Source organism: Cygnus atratus, chromosome 34, assembly GCF_013377495.2.
Source record: "Cygnus atratus isolate AKBS03 ecotype Queensland, Australia chromosome 34, CAtr_DNAZoo_HiC_assembly, whole genome shotgun sequence".
Taxonomy (NCBI): domain Eukaryota; kingdom Metazoa; phylum Chordata; class Aves; order Anseriformes; family Anatidae; genus Cygnus; species Cygnus atratus.
In genome coordinates, this window is record NC_066395.1 from 141,043 (window position 1) to 160,470 (window position 19,428).

Genomic DNA, 19,428 nt, shown 5'->3' on the forward strand with positions numbered 1-19,428 from the left:
GGCTGGTTTCACTCTGCGGATCAAAGAGGCTGGCAGTTACAGCCCTGTGACTAAACTAGGATGAGATGAATCCGTCTTTCTTCCCTTACATAGGCTGATGGCCAATATACCATCATCTCTCATGGTGGTAAAGAGGCAAAAACCCTCACTGGACCAAATGCCACTCATGCAATGCAGGGACCCAGTCACTGAAAATGTCTCCCTTCACATATAGGAAGCCCCACGTGTCCAGTGGTGTGAGCAGGAATGAGTCCTCTGAACTCTATCTTAATATCTCCTTCTGTTTTCTCCTTGGACAGGTGCCTATTCCCTGGAGCACCAGATGTCCAACAGCAGCTCCATCAGCGAGTTCCTCCTCCTGCCATTCGCAGACACGCGGCAGCTGCAGCTCCTGATCTTCGCGCTCTTCCTGGGCATCTACCTGGCTGCCCTCCTGGGCAACGGCCTCATCCTCACAGCCGTAGCCTGCGACCACCGCCTCCACACCCCCATGTACTTCTTCCTCTTCAACCTCGCCCTGATTGACCTGGGCTGCATCTCCACCACTGTCCCCAAAGCCATGGCCAATTCCCTCTGGGACACCAGGGCCATTTTCTATGCAGGATGTGCTGCACAGGTCTTTATTTTTCTCTTCCTGATGTCAGCAGAGTATTTTATTCTCACCATCATGTCCTACGACCGCTACGTTGCCATCTGCAAGCCCCTGCACTATGGGAGCCTCCTGGACAGCAGAGGCTTGTGCCCAGATGGCAGCAGCTGCCTGGGGCAGTGGGGTTCTCTATGCTCTGCTGCACACCGCCAATACATTTTCCCTGCCGCTCTGCCAAGGCAATGCTGTGGACCAGTTCTTCTGTGAAATCCCCCAGATTTTCAGGCTCTCCTGCTCAAACTCCTACCTCAGGGAAGTTGCACTCCTCATATTGAGTGGTTTTCTGTTTTGGGGGTGTTTTGTTTTCATTGTGCTCTCCTATGTGCAGATTTTCAGGGCTGTGCTGAGGATCCCCTCTGAGCAGGGACGGCACAAAGCCTTTTCCACATGTCTCCCTCACCTGGCCGTGGTCTCCCTGTTTATTAGCACAGGAATTTTTTCCTACCTGAAGCCCCTCTCCCTGTCCTCCCCATCCTTGAATGTAGTGGTGGCAGTTCTGTACTCGGTGATGCCTCCAGCAGTGAACCCCCTCATCTACAGCATGAGGAACCAGGAGCTGAAGGATGCCCTGAGGAAAGTGATTTCCGTGGACATTTTTCACAAGCGATAAACTTTTCCTCTCTCTCCACAAATGACTCACAGTCTGTCCCATGACAGACCTGTTTGGTTTTAGTTGCTGTTATTGTTTTTTTATGCATATAATATATATTGTTTATTAATATACATGAATACATTTTTTTTCTGTTGTTTTTGTTATACGTGGTTACCACGTTCCTTCACAACTGTTTGGATTCCTTCCACTTCTGCTGAGGCATCAACCTTCTCTCTTTCTCCTGGAGCCCACATAAAGTATGTATCTGGGTGTGAGATGACCCTCTCATAGCCTCTGTGTGATATCTCTGTATCTGAGGCAAAGGAGGTGTCTGCTGTCTCTGTGGAGGCAGTGGGGATGCAGCAGGCACAGGCAAGGGAGACTGCAGGAGGATTCATGTTGTCTTCAGGCATATCTGAACATACCTAGTGCCTTTGGAAATGCTCCATAATCCTTCCAAGCATCTTGCATATCTAAAGACCCCTGGGGAAGGAGGAGTTTTGGCAGCACTCGTTCCCATCCATCTGGGTTTTCTTCCCACCCTGACCAGCATGGCCATAACAGAGTCAACCAGGAGCACTCAAAAAGATCAGAGGAGGGATGGGGACTGATGCGGTGATCTGGCCTTTAAATTGCCTTGGAGAGGCAAGCATGACCCAGGAGCCATATCAGTCTGCTGCTGTTCCACAGTCCCTGTCCCTAGCACACGTCCTTGAGACAATCTCCCCACCCTGAGTGCTTGCCAGTACCCCAAACATAACCCTTGGGCAAGGCTGGAGGTGCTGGCGTGAATCTGGAGGGCCATGGTCCAGTTGTGACCATGGGCAGGACAAGCCCTCTTCTGGATCCTCTGCAGGGCTGGCAGCCTCTGTGAGCCCCACGAGAGGAGGGAGCAGACAGAGGAGGTCCTGGGGCCCTGCAGACCGTCCTCATGCCCAAGGGGCTCTCAAGCAGCATACCTCAAGGCAGAGATCATAGAATCACAGAATCATCTCATCAAACAGCTTGGCTTGGAAGAGACCTTAAAGACCATCTAGTTCCAACCCTCCTGCCATGGGCAGGGATGCCACCAACTAGATCAGGTTGCCCAGAGCCTCGTCCAACCTGGCCTTCAACACCTCCAGGGATAGGGCATCCACAACTTCTCTGGGCAACCTGTTCCAGTGCCTCACCACCCTCTGAGTGAAGCATTTCCTCCTAATCTCTAATCTAAATCTCCCCTCTTTTCCTTTAAAAACAATCTCCCTTGTCCTGTCATTATCCTTTGCTTATGCAGCCCAGGATGCAGTTGGCCTTCTGGGTTGCAAGCACACACTGCTGGCTCATGTCGAGCTTTTCATCCACTAGAACTCCCAAGTCTTTCTCTGCAGGGCTGCTCTCAATGAGTTCTTCACCCAGTCTGTCCTCAGGTCTGGGATTGCCCTGACCCAGGTGCAGCACCTTGCACTTAGTCTTGTTGAACCTCATTAGGTTCACATGGGCCCACTTGTGTCTAGCTTGCCCAGGTCCCTTTGGATGGCATCCCTTCCTTCTGGTGTATCGCTGCACCACTCAGCTTAGTGTCATCTGCAAACTTGCTGAGGTTGCACTCAATCTCACTGTCTATGTCGTTGATATTGATATTAAACAGCACCAGTCCCAAGACAGACCCTTGAGGAACACCACTCGCCACTGGCCTCCGCCTGGACATGGAGCCAACACTTCTGGGCACAGCCTTCAAGCCAATTCATTATTGACTGAATGCTCCACCCTTCAAATCCACCGCTCTGCAACTTGGAGATCGGGATGTCATGTGGGACTGTGTCAAAGGCTTTGTAGCAGTCCAGGTAGGTGCCATCTTCCTTGTCAGCTGATGCAATCACTCCATTATAGAAGGCCACCAGACTGGTCAGACATGATTTGCTCTGCTTCTTGTAGCAGGAAAAAAGGAGAAACTGCCCAAGAAAACTACCACCAGCCCCAGCCCCTCATGCCAGTAGTTCCCAGCACCAGCACCAGCCTTCCACCACGGTTTGGGGAGGGCCGGTTGCTGAAATGTGAGCACCTCCATCCTCCCGCTGGGCTCAGGGCCTGTACCGGGGGAACGGCCAGCCCAGCCTGGTCCCTCTCTGGGCCCAGAGCCCAGCCAGCCCCAGGGCAGGGCTGTCTGCGAACCCCTGTGTGGGACATGCTGGGGCTGGGACAAGGCTGGGTGAAGGGGGGAGGATGCTAAAGCAGAAGGGCAGTGGGGGCTGGGGCAGTGAGGGCTGGCAGGGGGCTGTGCTGGGGGAACATTTCCTTACCCCTGCACGCATGCTGCCCCATGTGGTGACTGCAGAGAGGTCCCAGGGGGCTGCAGGTGGGACAGTGGGGCTTGGTTGTCCTGCAGAGGGGAATGCACATAAAGCCATGATAGTACAGGAAGCTTCCACAGTGCCAGGACCCCCAATTTACCCCAAAACTCAATGCCCAGCTTTGGTGCGTTAACCTTGGCTGTCTCCCATCCCAGGTGCCCACCACGCTGCTCTCTCAACACCCCTCCTCAGCAGGATACAGGGAGAAAATACAAATAAATAACTCATGGGCTGAGGTAAGGACCAAGAAATGGCTCACAACTACTGTTGCAGACAGGACAGACTTGGGGAAGATTATCGTCATTTCTTGCCAGCACAGAACAGTGTAGAGCACTGACAAGTAAAGACAACTAGAAACAACTTTACCGCCACTCCACTTCTTCTACCTCCTCCCAGCAAGAGGTGCAGGGTGATAAGGAATGGGGGTATCAGCCCATGGTGCTTTGTCTCCGCTGCTCCTTCCAGGTTACTCTCTTCCCTTCTCCAGTGTGGGGTCACTCCCATGGGATGCCATTCCCAAACTGATCCTACATGACCTCCCCACAGACAGCAGGTCTTCAAGAAGAGCTTCAGTATGGACCTGTACCAAGCTGGGGAAAGTCCTTCAGGAATGGACTGCTCCTCTCCATGGGCAGCAGCTCCCACCACACCAGAAATCTTGCTCCTGTGGTTGCTCCTCTCCATGGGCTGCAGCTTCCTTCAGGCCACATCCACCTGCTCCACCAGGGGCTCCTCCACGCGTCTGCAGGGCTTCTTCTCTCCCATTTTCTCACTCTTCTGCCAGCTGTTGCTGCACAAAGATTTTTTTTTGTACTTTCTAAAAAATATTATCAAAGATGCACAACTAGTGTCACTCATTGGCTCAGCTTTGACCTGCAGCCAGCGGATCCCTTTTCGAGAGGGAGCTACTAGCTCTGATCTGAACTGGGGCAGCTCCTTTAGTCTCAATAAGCCACCTCCAGCAATTATTCCACATCTGGCGCAGCTCCTGGTCCCTTCTCACAGAGGCCACCCATGCAGCCCAATACACATGTTAGGGAAGAAAAGTATGTTGCAGAACTCCTAAAGAGGGTCCTTCAAAAAGGAAAATGCCCTTGCAGGATAGGCTGATTTGAAGTAGTAGGTCCCACCATTGCAGCCTGGGAACATTATTCATTACAACTGGGAAACTGAAAAGGCAGTAAGAAGGTAGCTTGTGCCATTTGAACCATGTGGTTTGCCTGATGTGATTCACAGGATCACCTAGAGAAACAGATGAGAAGGTAAAGAATGCACAAAAGGGCATTCAGAAATTGGAGGAGGAGGAAATTCCCAAATTAACTGCCTTAACCAGAGGAGAGGAAGATGGGGCCCTACCTTTGCTGGGGCCCCAGGCACAAGAAAGATGTGAACCTGTTAGAGTGAGTCCAGAGCAGGGCCACCAAGATTATCAGAGGGCTGGAGCACCTCTCCTGTGAAGAAAAGCTGAGAGAGGTGCGGCTGTTTAGCGTGGAGAAGAGAAGGCTCCAGGTAGACCTTATTGCAGCCTTTCAGTACTTAAAGGTGTCTTATAAAAAGGATGGAGAAAGACTCTTTACTCGGGTAGATAATGATAGGACAAGGGGGAAAGGTTGTAAATTAAAAGAAGATAGATTTCGATTAGACATTACGAAGAAATTCTTCACTCAGAGGGTGGTGAGGCACTGGAAGAGGTTGCCCAGAGAAGCTGTGGATGCCCCATCCCTGGAGATATTCAAGCCAGGTTGGATGGGGCCTTGGCCAACCTGATCCAGTGGGTGGCATCCGTGCCTGTGGCAGGGGGGTCGGAGTTAAATGATCTTTAAGGTCCCTTCCAACCAAAGCCATTCTATGATTCTATGATATGATTCCGTGAAGATCTTAGGGCCCGCAGACATAGTCTCTGCTTACAAATCAAACAGCTGTAGTTGGAAGTCACAAAAACACAAGTCCTAGAAACAGAAGTAGAAGTTTTAAAAAATGAGCTAGAGGAAGCCAGAACAACAGCTCAGTTTCTAGCAGAGCTATGGAAAGTCAATAACACAACTCACAATCATCTCAAGGGAGTCACTGCAGTCTGGGAACTCCAGACGACAGCCTGGACAAGTCCATAGGTTCTGCGAGGGAGGCCGGGATTCCTGTGGGCTGGCACCATGCATTCTGGCACACTTGCCAGTGGATTCTTGAAGATGACCTTCACTTGAAATGACCATTGGGACCTTGAGAAACTCGTGCAGGCTCACTGCAAAAAATTTAGGCTGGAAGACTCCAGAGTGGGTGACTTTGAGTAGCTGTGGCAGAGCCAGCTGCTTGCCCCAGTCTGGGAATATGTCCCCTTCCACCTAGGGAAATTCAAAGGGATTAATATGAACAGACCCATCAGGTCAATCTGCACAGTAAGGGAAAATAATAGTTCTTGTGCTGTAGGTGCAGCAGGCAATAGGCCTTGGATTGGGCCTCAGAAGACTCAAGCAGATCTAATCCTGTTCATCCCTGAGCTAAGACAAACACTGTGAGCAGAGCGAAGGACACCGAGTGGTGCCCTACCATGAAGGAGGATGCAGAGCACAGCTGTAAGAGGCATCTTTCTTGTGCCATGACTGACGCAGGTTCGTCTGAAGTGAAAGCCCCAGCCCAGGACCCATGGAGTGAAGGTCCCTGGGCACAACTGCAGAAAGACTTTGCAAGACCTCTGCCAGTGACAGCTTGAAACACCAAATGCATCTTGGCAGTAGCAGGTCCTTTTGGCACAGGGGCAGATGTCCTCCCTGGCAACACCACCACGGAGGCCACCACTGCAAAGCTGCTGCGTGACACCGACTTTTGTCCCCGGGGTCCAGACAGGGGAGAGGGGAAGGGGAGAGGCAGGCCATGGGGAGGGGGCTGGAGTGAGGTCACTGCCACTGCAGCAGCCTGACTGGCCCTCAGAAGGGCTGGCCGGCAGGCACTATGACATCATCCCGCGCGTCAGAGAGCCCCCTGGGCAGAAATGACGTCGCTGCAGAGGGGAGGGCGAGGGGCTGGCAGAGCCCCATCGAGGGGCTGGCTGTGGGTCCCCTCTGCTACAGCCACCTGACGGCGCGGGGCACGCAGGAGGGCAGGCAGGGCTCGTGGCCGCCTTGCTCAGGATGAGCCCTGGGCGAGCTGGGTGAGAAATCTCTGCCTTAGCTCCAGGCCTGGCACCTCTGGTTTCACCCAACACCCATCAAGAAGGCACAGAGTCCCTCAGCCCCACCTGTGCCTGCTGTCATTAAATCAGCCTCCCCACTCAGCAGCAGCCCTGCATTTCCCTTCTTCAGCCTTGATCTCCAATGCAGCAATCCAAGAAATTTTTTGGTCTTGGTTTTCTTGCAAACACCAACTCCAGGTGAGCTCCGCCATTGCTAAAAGCTTACATCCACCAGAAAGGCATTTAATCTAAATTTCTTTTTGGGAGCCTGTCCTTGCTGTCACGCCCTGGCAGCTGCTTCGTGGCCCCTGTCTGCACCCTGTCCCTGCAGCAGCCCAGCCCCACTGCCCCACACATGCTCCCACAGCCGTGCTGCCAAGGCACCGCACATGGCAGTGCACGTTCAGGGCTGGGTCAAGGGCCCTCTGTTAAAATCCCATTAACACCCTCACGGTCCCTTCCTGCCATGGACCTCCTGCCTTTGCAGCCTCCTCCAGCCCCCGGCTCCTGCCCTGACCCAGCCCCATTCCCATGGGAGGCTCTGCAGACAGCCCTGCTCCAGGTCTGCAGGGCTCTGGGCCAGGACAGAGGCTGACAGGGCTGGCCGTTCCCCCGACACAGGCCCTGAGTCCAGCACGAGGACGGACATGGCCTGGCAGCCAAATGCACCCCTAAACCTGGGGGGAGCGGCCAGTGCTGGACATGGTCGACAAGAGAGGTTGCAGGTGACGAAGGCCCTGGGCCACCTCCCTGCTCTGTCCGTGCCAGCAGGGCATAGCCCGGCCTCCTCCCTCCTGCATCAGCCTGTCTTCCATCCCTGCCACACGACCCGAAGCCAGTGGTGCGTGTCCTCCCCGTGCATGGCCACACATCCCAGCTTGACATGGATGTTTCTCTGTGCTGGGTAGCTCCAGCCCAGCCCAGCTGCCCCCCAGCTCTCTCACCTCCCTGCCCTCTGCCCACCTCCCTGCCCTCTGCCCAGCCCAGCCCAGCAGCCCAGGCTGGGCTGGCCCCACGGCAGTGCCCACCACAGGCTGCTGCAGGGCTCTGGGCACTGCCTCCACAGCCCCAGTTCCCATTCACTCCTGATCTGCTGAGATTGGGTCTCAGACCAAGGTTTATTTGGTTTCAGTACACGGAGAGCCTGCCTTCCTGGCTACAGAAACCCTGGGTCACATGGACAGGCAGATGGATACTCAGGTAGAAGGGCATCAAGAAGGGCATTTCTGGGTAGACAACAGTATCACAACAGCAGAAAGGGAAACCAACAAACTGAACAAGCAAGCAAACTCCTTATAAAAGGGGGAGATGGATTGTCACGACATACACGGAGAGTCATCCGCAGAAAAAGGAAAACAGTCTGTGGTCACTGATAAACACCCTGTTAGCAGTTTCCATATTGAATTCTTGAGCTCCTGGTTCCTCATGTTGTAGATGAAGGGGTTCAATACTGGAGGCAGAACGGAGTACAGAACTGCCACCATCAGGTTCAGGGGTGGGGAAGAGATGGAGGAGGGGTTCATGTAGGCAAAAATTCCGGTGCTGACAAAGAGGGAGACCACGGCCAGGTGAGGGAGGCACGTGGAAAAGGCTTTGTGCCGTCCCTGCTCAGAGGGCATCCTCAGCACAGCCCTAAAGATCTGCACATAAGAGAAAAGAATGAAAACAAAACACCCAAACCCTAAAAAGGAAATGAACGTGAGAAGCCCAACTTCCCTAAGGTAGGCATCTGAGCAGGAAAGCTTGAGGATCTGGGGGATTTCGCAGAAGAACTGGTCCAAAGAATTGCCTTGGCAGAGCGGCAGGGAAAATGTATTGGCAGTGTGCAGCACAGCATTGAAAAAAGCAGTACCCCAGGCAGCAGCTGCCATCGGGGCACAAGCTCTGCTGCCCAGGAGGCTCCCGTAGTGCAGGGGCTTGCAGATGGCTACATAGCGGTCATAGGCCATGACAGTGAGAAGAGAATACTCTGCTGAAAACAAGAAGACAGTCAGGAAGACCTGGGCAACACATCCTGCATAGGAATTGGCCCTGGTATCATGAAGGGAATTGGCCATGGCTTTGGGGAGAGTAGTGGAGATGGAGCCCAGGTCGAGGAGGGCGAGGTTGAAGAGGAAGAAGTACATGGGGGTGTGGAGGCAGTGGTTGCAGGCTACGGCTGTGAGGATGAGGCCGTTGCCCAGGAGGGCAGCCAGGTAGATGCCCAGGAAGAGCGCGAAGATCAGGAGCTGCAGCTGCCGCGTGTCTGCGAATGGCAGGAGGAGGAACTCGCTGATGGAGCTGCTGTTGGACATCTGATGCCTTTTGGCCTTGGGACCTGTCCAAAGACAAAAGCACATCTTTGGGCAGACTTCTCTGAGAAAATCTCTGTCCTTTCAGCAACACCCTTCCTTTCTCACCCACCTCCACAAATACGCGCTTTCTCAGCAGCATCTTCATTCTCCTTCCTGGCTGAAGCTCTGGTTTGTGCTGGCTGAGCACTGTCTGGAGCCTCGGCCTCTGCCCGTGAGCTCCATCGGACTCAGCACTGCTGTGCAGCAGCGGGTACCTGGGAAAGCTGGTGACCCATTCTGAAACTCATAGTTTCGTTCAGATGCAGTGTACCTGTAATACAGAGGGGCTGTTCAACATCCTCCAGCAGGATAACCCCAGGGACACCGCTGGATGTCCATAAACCAGAGTGACCTGAACAGAGCCAGCTCATTTCCCAGCACTAGGCCCTGCAGTGACCAGAGCCATTTTGACTAGAGCTGGCTTGGGCACTTTGCTGCCAGGGATGCACCTCCAGAGCAGGACTCACTATTCTGGTGTTGGAGCTCTATCTTTAAACCCACTGCCCTGGGAGTCTGAGGGGAATAGCAAGGGCAGGATGGATGGGAGGGGAAACACAGAGAAAAGGTCCAGGGTTCCTAGTGAGGGAGGCAGGAAACGGAGTGAGAGATGGGCACTTGGGGGGGTTCTCTGTTCTAAGGGTCCTGCTGCCAAGGGGAAAATGCAGCTTGAGATCCCATAGTTGTGGGGACAGAGGCTTTGCCGGATGGCAGTCGAGATAATGGAAGGTGTCAGCAGTGCAGGGATGGCACCGAGGTGCCCAAATTCCCCTACCATGGAGTTTCTGGGAGCAGCTCCCGCTCACTCCCTGCCCATGGCTCTGCTGCCTGCAGCTGTCCCTGCCTGCAGCTGGGTCTCTGTCCCCACGCCCCACTGCAGGTCACAGCCCCCATCCCACCCGCCGGGTGCTCAGCTCTGCCCTGCAGACACCTCCTGGCAGCAGGGCTCTGCCCAGGGGCAGCTCGCTGGGGGCACGTCCTAGAGACCAGGTCACACAGACCCTGCTGGCACTGCATGTGTGGTGGTGGAGCTTCCTATGGGCAGGAAAGAGACTTCCCTACGGTCCTTGGAATGCTCCTTATGAAGGCTTAGGAATGTCAGCCTCTTCTTAAAAATAACAGCCTCTATTTCCATTCCCACAGGGACAAAGAAGAGCAAACTGAGAGCAGAGGCTCAGGAAAGCTGAGATGGAAGCATCTAAACCCTGATTTACTTCTTGCCTTGGATACAACCCGGGAGTGCTGTGGATCTGTGAGCAGGCTGCCCCAGGCAGCAGCCTCCCGCCAGCAGCAGGACCCTGCCCTGCCCTGCCGGGGGGGCTCCTTCCACCCGCAGCTTCTCCCCGCAGCCCCTGGGCAGCTCCCCGGGCAGGCTGAGTGCTGAGCCTGGCAGGCGGCAGAGGCCCTGCCCCGGCACACAGCCCCTGGGGCACAGCAGGGACCCTGCTCTGCACCACAGCCCTGGGCACCCCTGCCTGCAGCCCCGGCTTCTCCTTCCTCCAGGAGCTGCGGCTGCATTGCCCTCCAGCCAGACACTTACCGGGCTCAGGGCTGGCAAGTGTTCTCCCCCAGCGAGCTCTGTGCATCCTGCCACTTCTGCCTGCCTTTACCCACTCTGTCTGTGCAGGCAGTGCCCCCAGCCCTGCTGCGCTGGGCAGAGGAGCTGCTCCTGGGCAGAGCTGGCTCTCTGCAGCGCTGCCCGCTTGCCACGAGCTCCCCTGGGGCCCAGGAGCCCGGCCCAGCTCAGCAGCAGAGGCCCAGCCCAAGGCCTCCCTTGCTCTGCCCCCCACCAGGCTCCCTGCCCATGGCCCTGGGGCTGCAGGGGAACCTGCTGGGAAACAGCCTGAAGGAATCCCTGGGGTTCCATCCCTCAGCTGGCACACACACTTCTTCACACCAGGCTCATTTCTCCTAGCAGAAAGTGAATTAGTTGTAACAATAACATCTTCTCCGACAATTAGTTTGCTATGTCATGGACATGTCCACATGGCCTCATCTAACACCAGCAAGGTCTGCCTGCCTTTTATGCCCTGACACAGGACTCTGCCTGGGTACAAGAGGTGCTGGGCAGGGATGAAATCACTGGTACTTTGCAAACTACGTCCTTATAGTCTATGGGACAGTAGGGCTTGCACTGAAGAATTCTTGGTTATGACCAGGAGGTGCTGGTTCATTATGATCCCAGCAGAAAGGCACTCTATGTCTTGTGCAGGGACAGTTGGCATGTTACCCGCCCCCTTGCGCTGCATTGCCTGTGGTCCCACAAGTCAGATGGGCGATGGAACACCTCATTGCTATGCAGACACATCTGTGGCAGGATGTTCAGGGTCATTTTTGGAACTGCACCTGAAACCCCCATCCCTAGAGAGCCTAAACACAATAGCAGGAGCAGCATGAACGAGTGCAGAAATGTGGGGAAATATCACGGTGCTCACTCTGAGGAAGACAAAGAGGCAGAGAAGCCCCCCCGAGAGCCTCACCCAGCTGTGCACAGCCCCCAGGGAGGGGCACTGCTGGGCAGTCACTGGCAACCCGTCTGTCATGCAAGAGGAAAGTGGAGCGTGTCCGCAGAGATGCACCTCTCCTCTTCTGGGGCTCTGCTTGCAGACATGGCAGCTAGTGGCCGGGACACCGTGATCAGCTCCGCATGATCCAGCATAGCCCAGCTGACACAGGACCACGTGTATCTCTGTGCAGTACAGTCAGGGACGGTAGTCCTGCCTTCAGCATTCCATAGGTCTCCTGAAATGAGACACTTGGTCAAGTTGTAAGACAGAGCCCAGATTCATGCAGAAGAGGAGTTCAGGCACAGGGAGGGGCTGCTGCATCCCAGGTGTCTTCGCGCCCATCTTTTGAGAAAAGCCCAGGCCAAGGAGAAGGTGAAAACCCCACCTTCCTGGAAGGGCTCCAAACAAGAGGCATATTGGTGCAGGAACACAGTGGTGACCCCTCCAGCACTCCACTTCCTATATTCCATGGCCTTTGTCACCATTTGCAGATGTTCCTGGCAGATTTGTCAGAAACTGCTGCTAAAGAACTGGGCAGAAGGGAGGTGACTGTTTCTCAGGACAAGAAGGGAAATCTCTCATCTGTCTCCCAAGCAGTGCCGTCTCCATGCTTCTTCACACACACTTCTTCACACACACTTCTTCACACCAGGCTCATTTCTTCCAGCAGAAAACCAATAAAGTGTAACAATCACATCTTCTTGTCCCACTATCAGTTTGGGCATCCAGACAGAGTCAGCGACTCATCTTCTTTACCCTCTGTTTACGGAAGGGATTCAGCAGAGTCAGTTAAAGCATCTCATGATGGATTTTATTACTGTGGATAGAAGGGTGCTCATCTCACACCCATGCCTGCCCCAGACCCACAGGAGCTGGGATTCCTCTGCCCTCCCTTTAATGTACACCACACGGACACCTGCAGGTGAGTTCTTGTCTCAGCTCCGGGATCATTAATGGAAATAGAGGAAATCAGGGGGCTGCAAACACCTGGTGATATATCAGGGGGCAGAGGTATGTGCAGGTATCTGCAAGCTCTCATGGAGGAACCCTGAGGGACAGGGCAATAATACCTGGAGGAATCCCCTTGAGGCTGGTGGGGAATGCCTTTGGCCAGCTGAAGTGACAGCAAATGCACACATTTAGGACAACTAAACCTGTCCCTCCTCAGTAGGCTCAGGGCAGCCTGTAGAGGCATCCACCTGACCCAATGGAGAACTGTGCCACAGGGAGAGCTCAGTCTCCCTCTCCCTCTTCTCCATCTGGTTTTCCCTCCATCTCCAGTGACTGTAACGACACTTGTCTCACGGACATCCCTACATTGCCTAACCACGCTGAGGGCAGCTGCTCCATGTAATAGCCAATTCCAGGCCTGCGGTGCTACCTGAGATGCCAACGCTGCCCAGCACCACTGGAGCATGCAGCTGACACGGGCAGCACAGGACCCACAGGACAGCTCTGGCCATTCATAGCTGGTACTTAACAGGCACCCCTGATGGCATCTCCAACAGACTTGATGCTTATGAGCAATCCAGCACTGGCCTTCACACACAGCACAGCTCCAGCACTGGCCCTCAGGGCTGCACCAACATCACCAATGGCCAACTGCTGTCAGGGCGGCACAGCCCAGGCCTGTTTCCTTCTGGCCTCAGGAACACCAGGGCTTGCTCTCCTTGGGGCCACTCATTTCATCCTCCTGTGGCCATCTGCCATCCATGGCAGCAGGTCTCTGCTGTGAAGGAAAACCTTTGCATGCCCAGGCTTGGGCACAGGATCTGGGACAAGCCTGAGTTTGGCCCTTGAACCACATTTGAGGTGCTGCAGCCCAGATGTGTCCCAATGCCCTCAGCGTGGGGCACAGGCTGGAGGAGCTGGATCCCCACCGTAAGGAAGCTGTGTCAGCCTTAAGGAGTGCACTGCATCTGTCCCAAGCTGTTCTCCCTACTCTCCCCTTCGTCTGCTGCACTGCCCTACCCCTCTCAGCGTCCTTGCACACCCCAAATGGATCCTGCGTGGGGCCCAAAGGATTGAGATAATGAAACAGTTGGTCCACAATGACTGGATCATGTTAAAATCCCTGTTATAAGCATTATATCTGCTTCATAGTGCTGACCACAATGCTTTATCTCAACCCTTTTTATCGCGATGTAGTAGCTCTGTTTGCCCTCAGAATTGTGTTGGATAGGCACATTACATATATGGCGTGTTCCCTGTTGTGCTGTTCATGCAACATCCTTTTTGGGGGCTGGAATGGTTATTATTAGTTCTACTGGAGGAACACTGCTTTATGTTATGATAAAAATACTGGTCATGAGACTAATCCTGGTAGTTGTACTCAGCATTGCTGTCACCCCCATACTTGAGGAACCATCTCTCAGAAACTATTCATATTAACAGTCTTTAACTTTTCTCCAGGGGGAGACAATCTATGGGAGGAATGTTATTGGGGGGGTCCGCTTCTTCTCCCCACTTCTTCCCTCTCCCCTTTCTCCTCCAGGCTAGTTACTAGCTCTTCAAAACTTTGAATGTCCTTGGGATGTTCAAACCAGCCTGTCCTATTGTATTCTTCTCCTGAATGTGTTTCATTTTTTGTTTAAGGTTAGGGTAAGCTATTTCAGAATGCCACACAAAGATCTGCACCTGAGGCAGGACAGCTATGAGTGGCAGGGAGTGTGGGAGTCCTGATATGGGCAGGCACCTAGAACTGTGGGCACCTGCATGCCTTGGAACTTCACCCCTGAACAAGTGCAGATCCTAAAAAAAAAAGGCTGAATGCTTGAAAAAGGGAGTGTCATCACCCTGGCAATTCCAAAGAGACAGAAATCACTGCAATGTGCTGGGGCTTGGCCTTTGCTTACTGAGTTGCAATCTACACAACGCCAATCCCTGTGACTGGGCCACAGAACCAACCTGTGCCTGTATCAGTCATACGTACACAAGTGAGAAAAACTGGCTCCAAAATCACCTTGTTTAGCAAGGAAAGAAGCTCCTACTCATACAGGGAAGGAGGAAGAAGAAGACGAGGCAGGCTACTCCCAAAGTAGGACCGTCAGAGGAACAGGTAATGAAGCAGTGATCATAAAATCATCTAAGCACCTGATCACTGTTCCTTGGGGAGCTGTGAGATGAGCAAAAAGATTTCAGCCATCATCTAGGCCAGCACATTGTCACACCTGTCTCTGGTTTTCCGATCTCCATAAAACAGGGCCATGTAGCCTGGAAAGAGCCACAGGGATGCCAAGCAGCTGGGATCCCTCCCCAGGGAAGGGGTTCACTCCCAAAGCTCCAGTTTCCACTGGGCAGGGGGCAAATCCTCTATGGACTCTCTTGAGGCAACTCCAGCCAGGGGGAGGAAAGGGCCACAGTTAATTGGAAAGTGTATCCCTTCAAGACCACAGAGAGCAAGCTGTTGCACCAGCTGTCAGGAGACCCAGGAGCAAATGGCAGGCCCAGAAACCTGCTCCAGGGAGATCCCAACAGCTAGCTCTGCTGTTGGCCACTGGCCTCTCTTGATGGAATTGGCCAGCTGGGAGGTGATTTCCTGGTCATTTATGCACATTAAACAGATGCATTTCCTGCCAGGAGCTTTGAAATGAGTCCCTCACAGATCCTTCTGCTTTTTGGAGGTGGGGTTGCTCAGGGTTCGAAGTGCCAGTAGCTACCCAAATGGTGCACCAGTGGCAATATGGCACTAATCCAAGACCTCCCTCATTCCCATCTATATGCTGAGTTGACTGGAGAGCCAAGGACTGATCAGCAAAATTGCGTTTCACACCTTTAATAATCCCATGGGCCAGTGCAAACATCTAGTGGAGAGCTGCAACTAACAGTGGTCTGTACTGAGTCTGAATGAAGTCACACCAAATTCATAGGTCTCTATAGTCTTCTCTCCTTACAGTCTTAGCTCTAAGAGCATTTAAATGAGTGATTACAGTACCTGAATGCTGCTGTCCGATCCCTTCCTGGGATCATAAGGACCAGTGCCTCCTGGCCAGAACACTCTCCCTGTACCCGGGATGCAGGCCCTAAGGTCCCATGAACTGTTAAGGGTGGGACTTTGCAAAGTAACCACTGATTTTAAGTCCCCACCCACCACCTGTTGTGCCCCTGCAGAGTCCAGCCTCAAGGCACAAAGGGCAGGGAGACCTTGCTGTGTGACAGCTGAGGCCCATTGGCTATGTGGAGCAGCAAAAGCCATTACGTGGTCCAAGGCATGTAGGGGAAAAAGAGAACAGAAAGTGAACAGTCAGTTGGAGATGGAGAACTGAACCAAAAGAGAACAGGGAATAGAGTTTAGCTCTCCCTGTGGCACACATGACTCCTTTTGCTCTGCTGACAGCCTCTACAGGCTGCCCTGCACAAAATCCTGAGTAGGGACAGGTTCAGTTGTCCTACATGTGGCATCTGCTGTCACATTTCAGTTGGCCAAAGGAATGCCCACCAGACTCCAAGGGCAGAGGATCTGTCCCACAAATTTCTCCATGAGGTTTGCATCTGAACAGCTCTGCCTGTCCTCCATCTCCACTAAGGAGCTGTTTGTGTGCTCAGTAATTCGCATTAAGCTGCCTATTTGAGGACACCTGCACTGAGGCCAGAGGAATCCCAGCTCCTGTAGGGTCTGGTGGCAGGCATGGGAGGGAGCTGAGACCCCTTCCAGCCCCAGGAATAAAACCCAGCATGAGATGCCTCAGACTGACTCTGCTGAATTCCTTCCTCAAGTGGTAGATGAAGGAGATCAGTCCCTGTCCATGACTTCATGTCCAAACCGATACTGAGGACAAGAAGATGTGATTGTTACACTTAATTATTTTTCTGCTGGGAGAAATGAGCCTGGTGTGAAGAAGTGTGTGTGCCCAGGGGAGGGAGGGAAGCCCAGGGATTCCTTCAGGCTGTTTCCCAGCAGGTTTCCCCTGCAGCCCCAGGGCCATGGGCAGGGAGCCTGGTGGGGGGCAGAGCAAGGGAGGCCTTGGGCTGGGCCTCTCTGCTGCTGAGCTGGGCCGCAGGCTCCTGGGCCCCAGGGGAGCTCGTGGCAAGCGGGCAGCGCTGCAGAGAGCCAGCTCTGCCCAGGAGCAGCTCCTCTGCCCAGCGCAGCAGGGCTGGGGGCACTGCCTGCACAGACAGAGTGGGTAAAGGCAGGCAGAAGTGGCAGGATGCACAGAGCTCGCTGGGGGAGAACACTTGCCAGCCCTGAGCCCGGTAAGTGTCTGGCTGGAGGGCAATGCAGCCGCAGCTCCTGGAGGAAGGAGGAGAAGCCGGGGCTGCAGGCAGGGGTGCCCAGGGCTGTGGTGCAGAGCAGGGTCCCTGCTGTGCCCCAGGGGCTGTGTGCCGGGGCAGGGCCTCTGCCGCCTGCCAGGCTCAGCACTCAGCCTGCCCGGGGAGCTGCCCAGGGCGCTGCGGGGAGAAGCTGCGGGTGGAAGGAGCCCCCCCGGCAGGGCAGGGTCCTGCTGCTGGCGGGAGGCTGCTGCCTGGGGCAGCCTGCTCACAGCTCCACAGCACCCCGGTGTATCTTTTCCCAAATTTTTTTTTTTTATACAAGAATGATCAAGAAGGGATTTGCTGCCCTCTTTTCCTGAGCCTTCTACTCTCAGTTTGTTACTCTTCTTTGGTCTCAGTGGGAATTGGAGAAATGGAGGCTGAGCTTTCCAAGTGTGACACATTGCTGACACTCCTAAGCCTGTTTAACGTTGATGTCAGGTGGCTTTGTGAGCTCCAAAAGTGCCTTCAGCCTCTCCTCTTCCTGGAAAGCTCCAGCAACCATCACTTTGCTTAACCCGCAGGGCTGTCTGCCAGGGCTTTTCACAGACAAAGAGCACTAGGACCAGCCCCCAGGTCCTGTATGCAGGCAGGCCCTTCTGCCAGGAGATTACTGCAGTTTGGGGTGGGGAGCTGAGTGCAACCCCATTTTCTGGACAGGAGGGGGCTGTGACCTGCAGATTGCAGGAGTGTTTGCTGGGGACAGGAGCAGCTGCAGCAAAAGTATATCATGCAAACCCCATGGCAGCTACAGGGAGCTCCAAGCCTATTACCCAGGCCCACTTGGCTGACTCCCGTTGGTAGCCTCATGGGCAAGTAGCATCAAACAACCAGGATGGCTTACCTACACCAATCATGTTACTTCCTCTTTGACCAGCTGCTCCTGGGCTCCCTTTTTATTTCCCCTCTCATGCAGATGGGCAGCGTGATTCTGGACTGATTCTGCACTGCAGGCCCTGTTTTTTCTTAGCTATCCTTGTTTTGGGAGAGTGGGACCTTTCCTTTGCTGCCCATCATACTCTGCCAGTTCTATGGTTTCAGCACCCTCATGCCTGCACAATCACTGGGCTGCCAGGTCTAGTGGAATTTGCAGCTGCAAAAAAAACACATTCCTGCAGGCAAGATTCTTTCTCACACTGTGTTGTGAGCAGAAACAGGACACGCTGCAGGAGAACAGAGCTCCTGGCAGGTAAAGCTTCAGGGATCCCATGAACTCCGTTGGTAGTTTAAGGAGTGGAAGTTAAATGAGAATCCCTTGTCGGCAGGGAGAATCCCTCACAAAACTCCATACTCTTTTTTCTTCACCTGCAGACCGCTTCCCTAATGTGCAAGCCCCCCTGCCTCTCTCCCCTAAGAAAGGCCCTGCCCTCACAGCCTTTGGCATTCATGTCAGCTCTTCCCTGCAGATGCCCTCTCCCATCTATGCTTGCCCCATGATCTAGAAGCCCAGGGCAGTCCTAAGTAGAGGAGATGCAGGGCAAGGACATGCTGTTGCGCTGGCAAATGATTGTTAGGTGTCCTTGGCTAGAGGGTGGGCTGAGAACCTTGGGAGCAGGTACCTTCAAAAGGGCTGAGAGGCATTGGGGATCGGCAGTGGCTGAGGGATCCTCTGCTCTCAGCAGAGTCTGGCTTCTTTTCAGGGGAATATGAATGTAATTGCCCTTGAGGTGCCCTCAAATCTGTTGTGCCTGAGAACTGGGCAGCTGGCAACAAGGCCAGCCAGCTCCCTCACTCTGCACCAAGCCACAGGGGGAATCCCTTTGCCTCTGGTCCGGCTCACATCCGTTCACTGAGTTAAAGGAAAATCTCAGGATTTCTGATACCTTCAGAAACAACTGCACTGGGCACTGAAGGGGATGAGGGGTGAGAAGAAAAATGCTCCCCCAAACACTCTTTTCTGCCACTACAAGCCTCTGGGCTGCTGCAGATGCTGACATGCCCTTCTGGGTAAGAAAGGATTTCATTGGAAAATCCTGAGTTACACCAAACACAAGTTCCTCTGCCATTTCCCTGTACGCTGCTGCACTGGGTCAGGACTGTCCCTGAGAGCCAATGCAGCAGAGGCCCTTGCTCCCAGTGCACCCTCAGGCAGCAAAAATGGAGCTTCAGTCAGAGGAGAATGGAAGATTCCAGCTCCTGAAAGAAAAAGCATTTGGTTTCAGGCAAAACTGGCTGGGTGTTGATAAAAGCATAGGTTTTCCTCACAGAAGTCTGTCCTAACATTTTAACTTCTATGTCCTTTCAGGCCTTCCCTTCCAGGCAGATCCCCATTCCCAAGAGGCATCAGATGTCCAACAGCAGCTCCATCAGCGAGTTCCTCCTCCTGCCATTCGCAGACACGCGGCAGCTGCAGCTCCTGCACTTCGCGCTCTTCCTGGGCATCTACCTGGCTGCCCTCCTGGGCAACGGCCTCATCCTCACAGCCGTAGCCTGCGACCACCGCCTCCACACCCCCATGTACTTCTTCCTCCTCAACCTCGCCCTCCTCGACCTGGGCTGCATCTCCACCACTGTCCCCAAAGCCATGGCCAATTCCCTCTGGGACACCAGGGCCATTTCCTACTCAGGATGTGCTGCACAGGTCTTTTTCTTTTCTTCTTG

General features: G+C 53.9%; 1 protein-coding gene and 1 pseudogene across 1 annotated transcript; one reads left to right on the forward strand and one right to left on the reverse strand.

Annotated features, from left to right (window-relative positions):
- The first annotated feature begins 421 nt into the window (after window positions 1-421).
- Window positions 422-1,259, forward strand: LOC118261183 (olfactory receptor 14A16-like; annotated as a pseudogene).
- Window positions 1,260-8,056: 6,797 nt separating this feature from the next.
- Window positions 8,057-8,845, reverse strand: LOC118261185 (olfactory receptor 14A16-like; the record flags this gene model as incomplete). The annotated part of the gene is made up of 1 exon (XM_035571914.2): window positions 8,057-8,845. A coding segment is annotated over one exon (789 nt), but the record flags the coding sequence as incomplete, so codon positions are not given.
- Window positions 8,846-19,428: the final 10,583 nt, after the last annotated feature.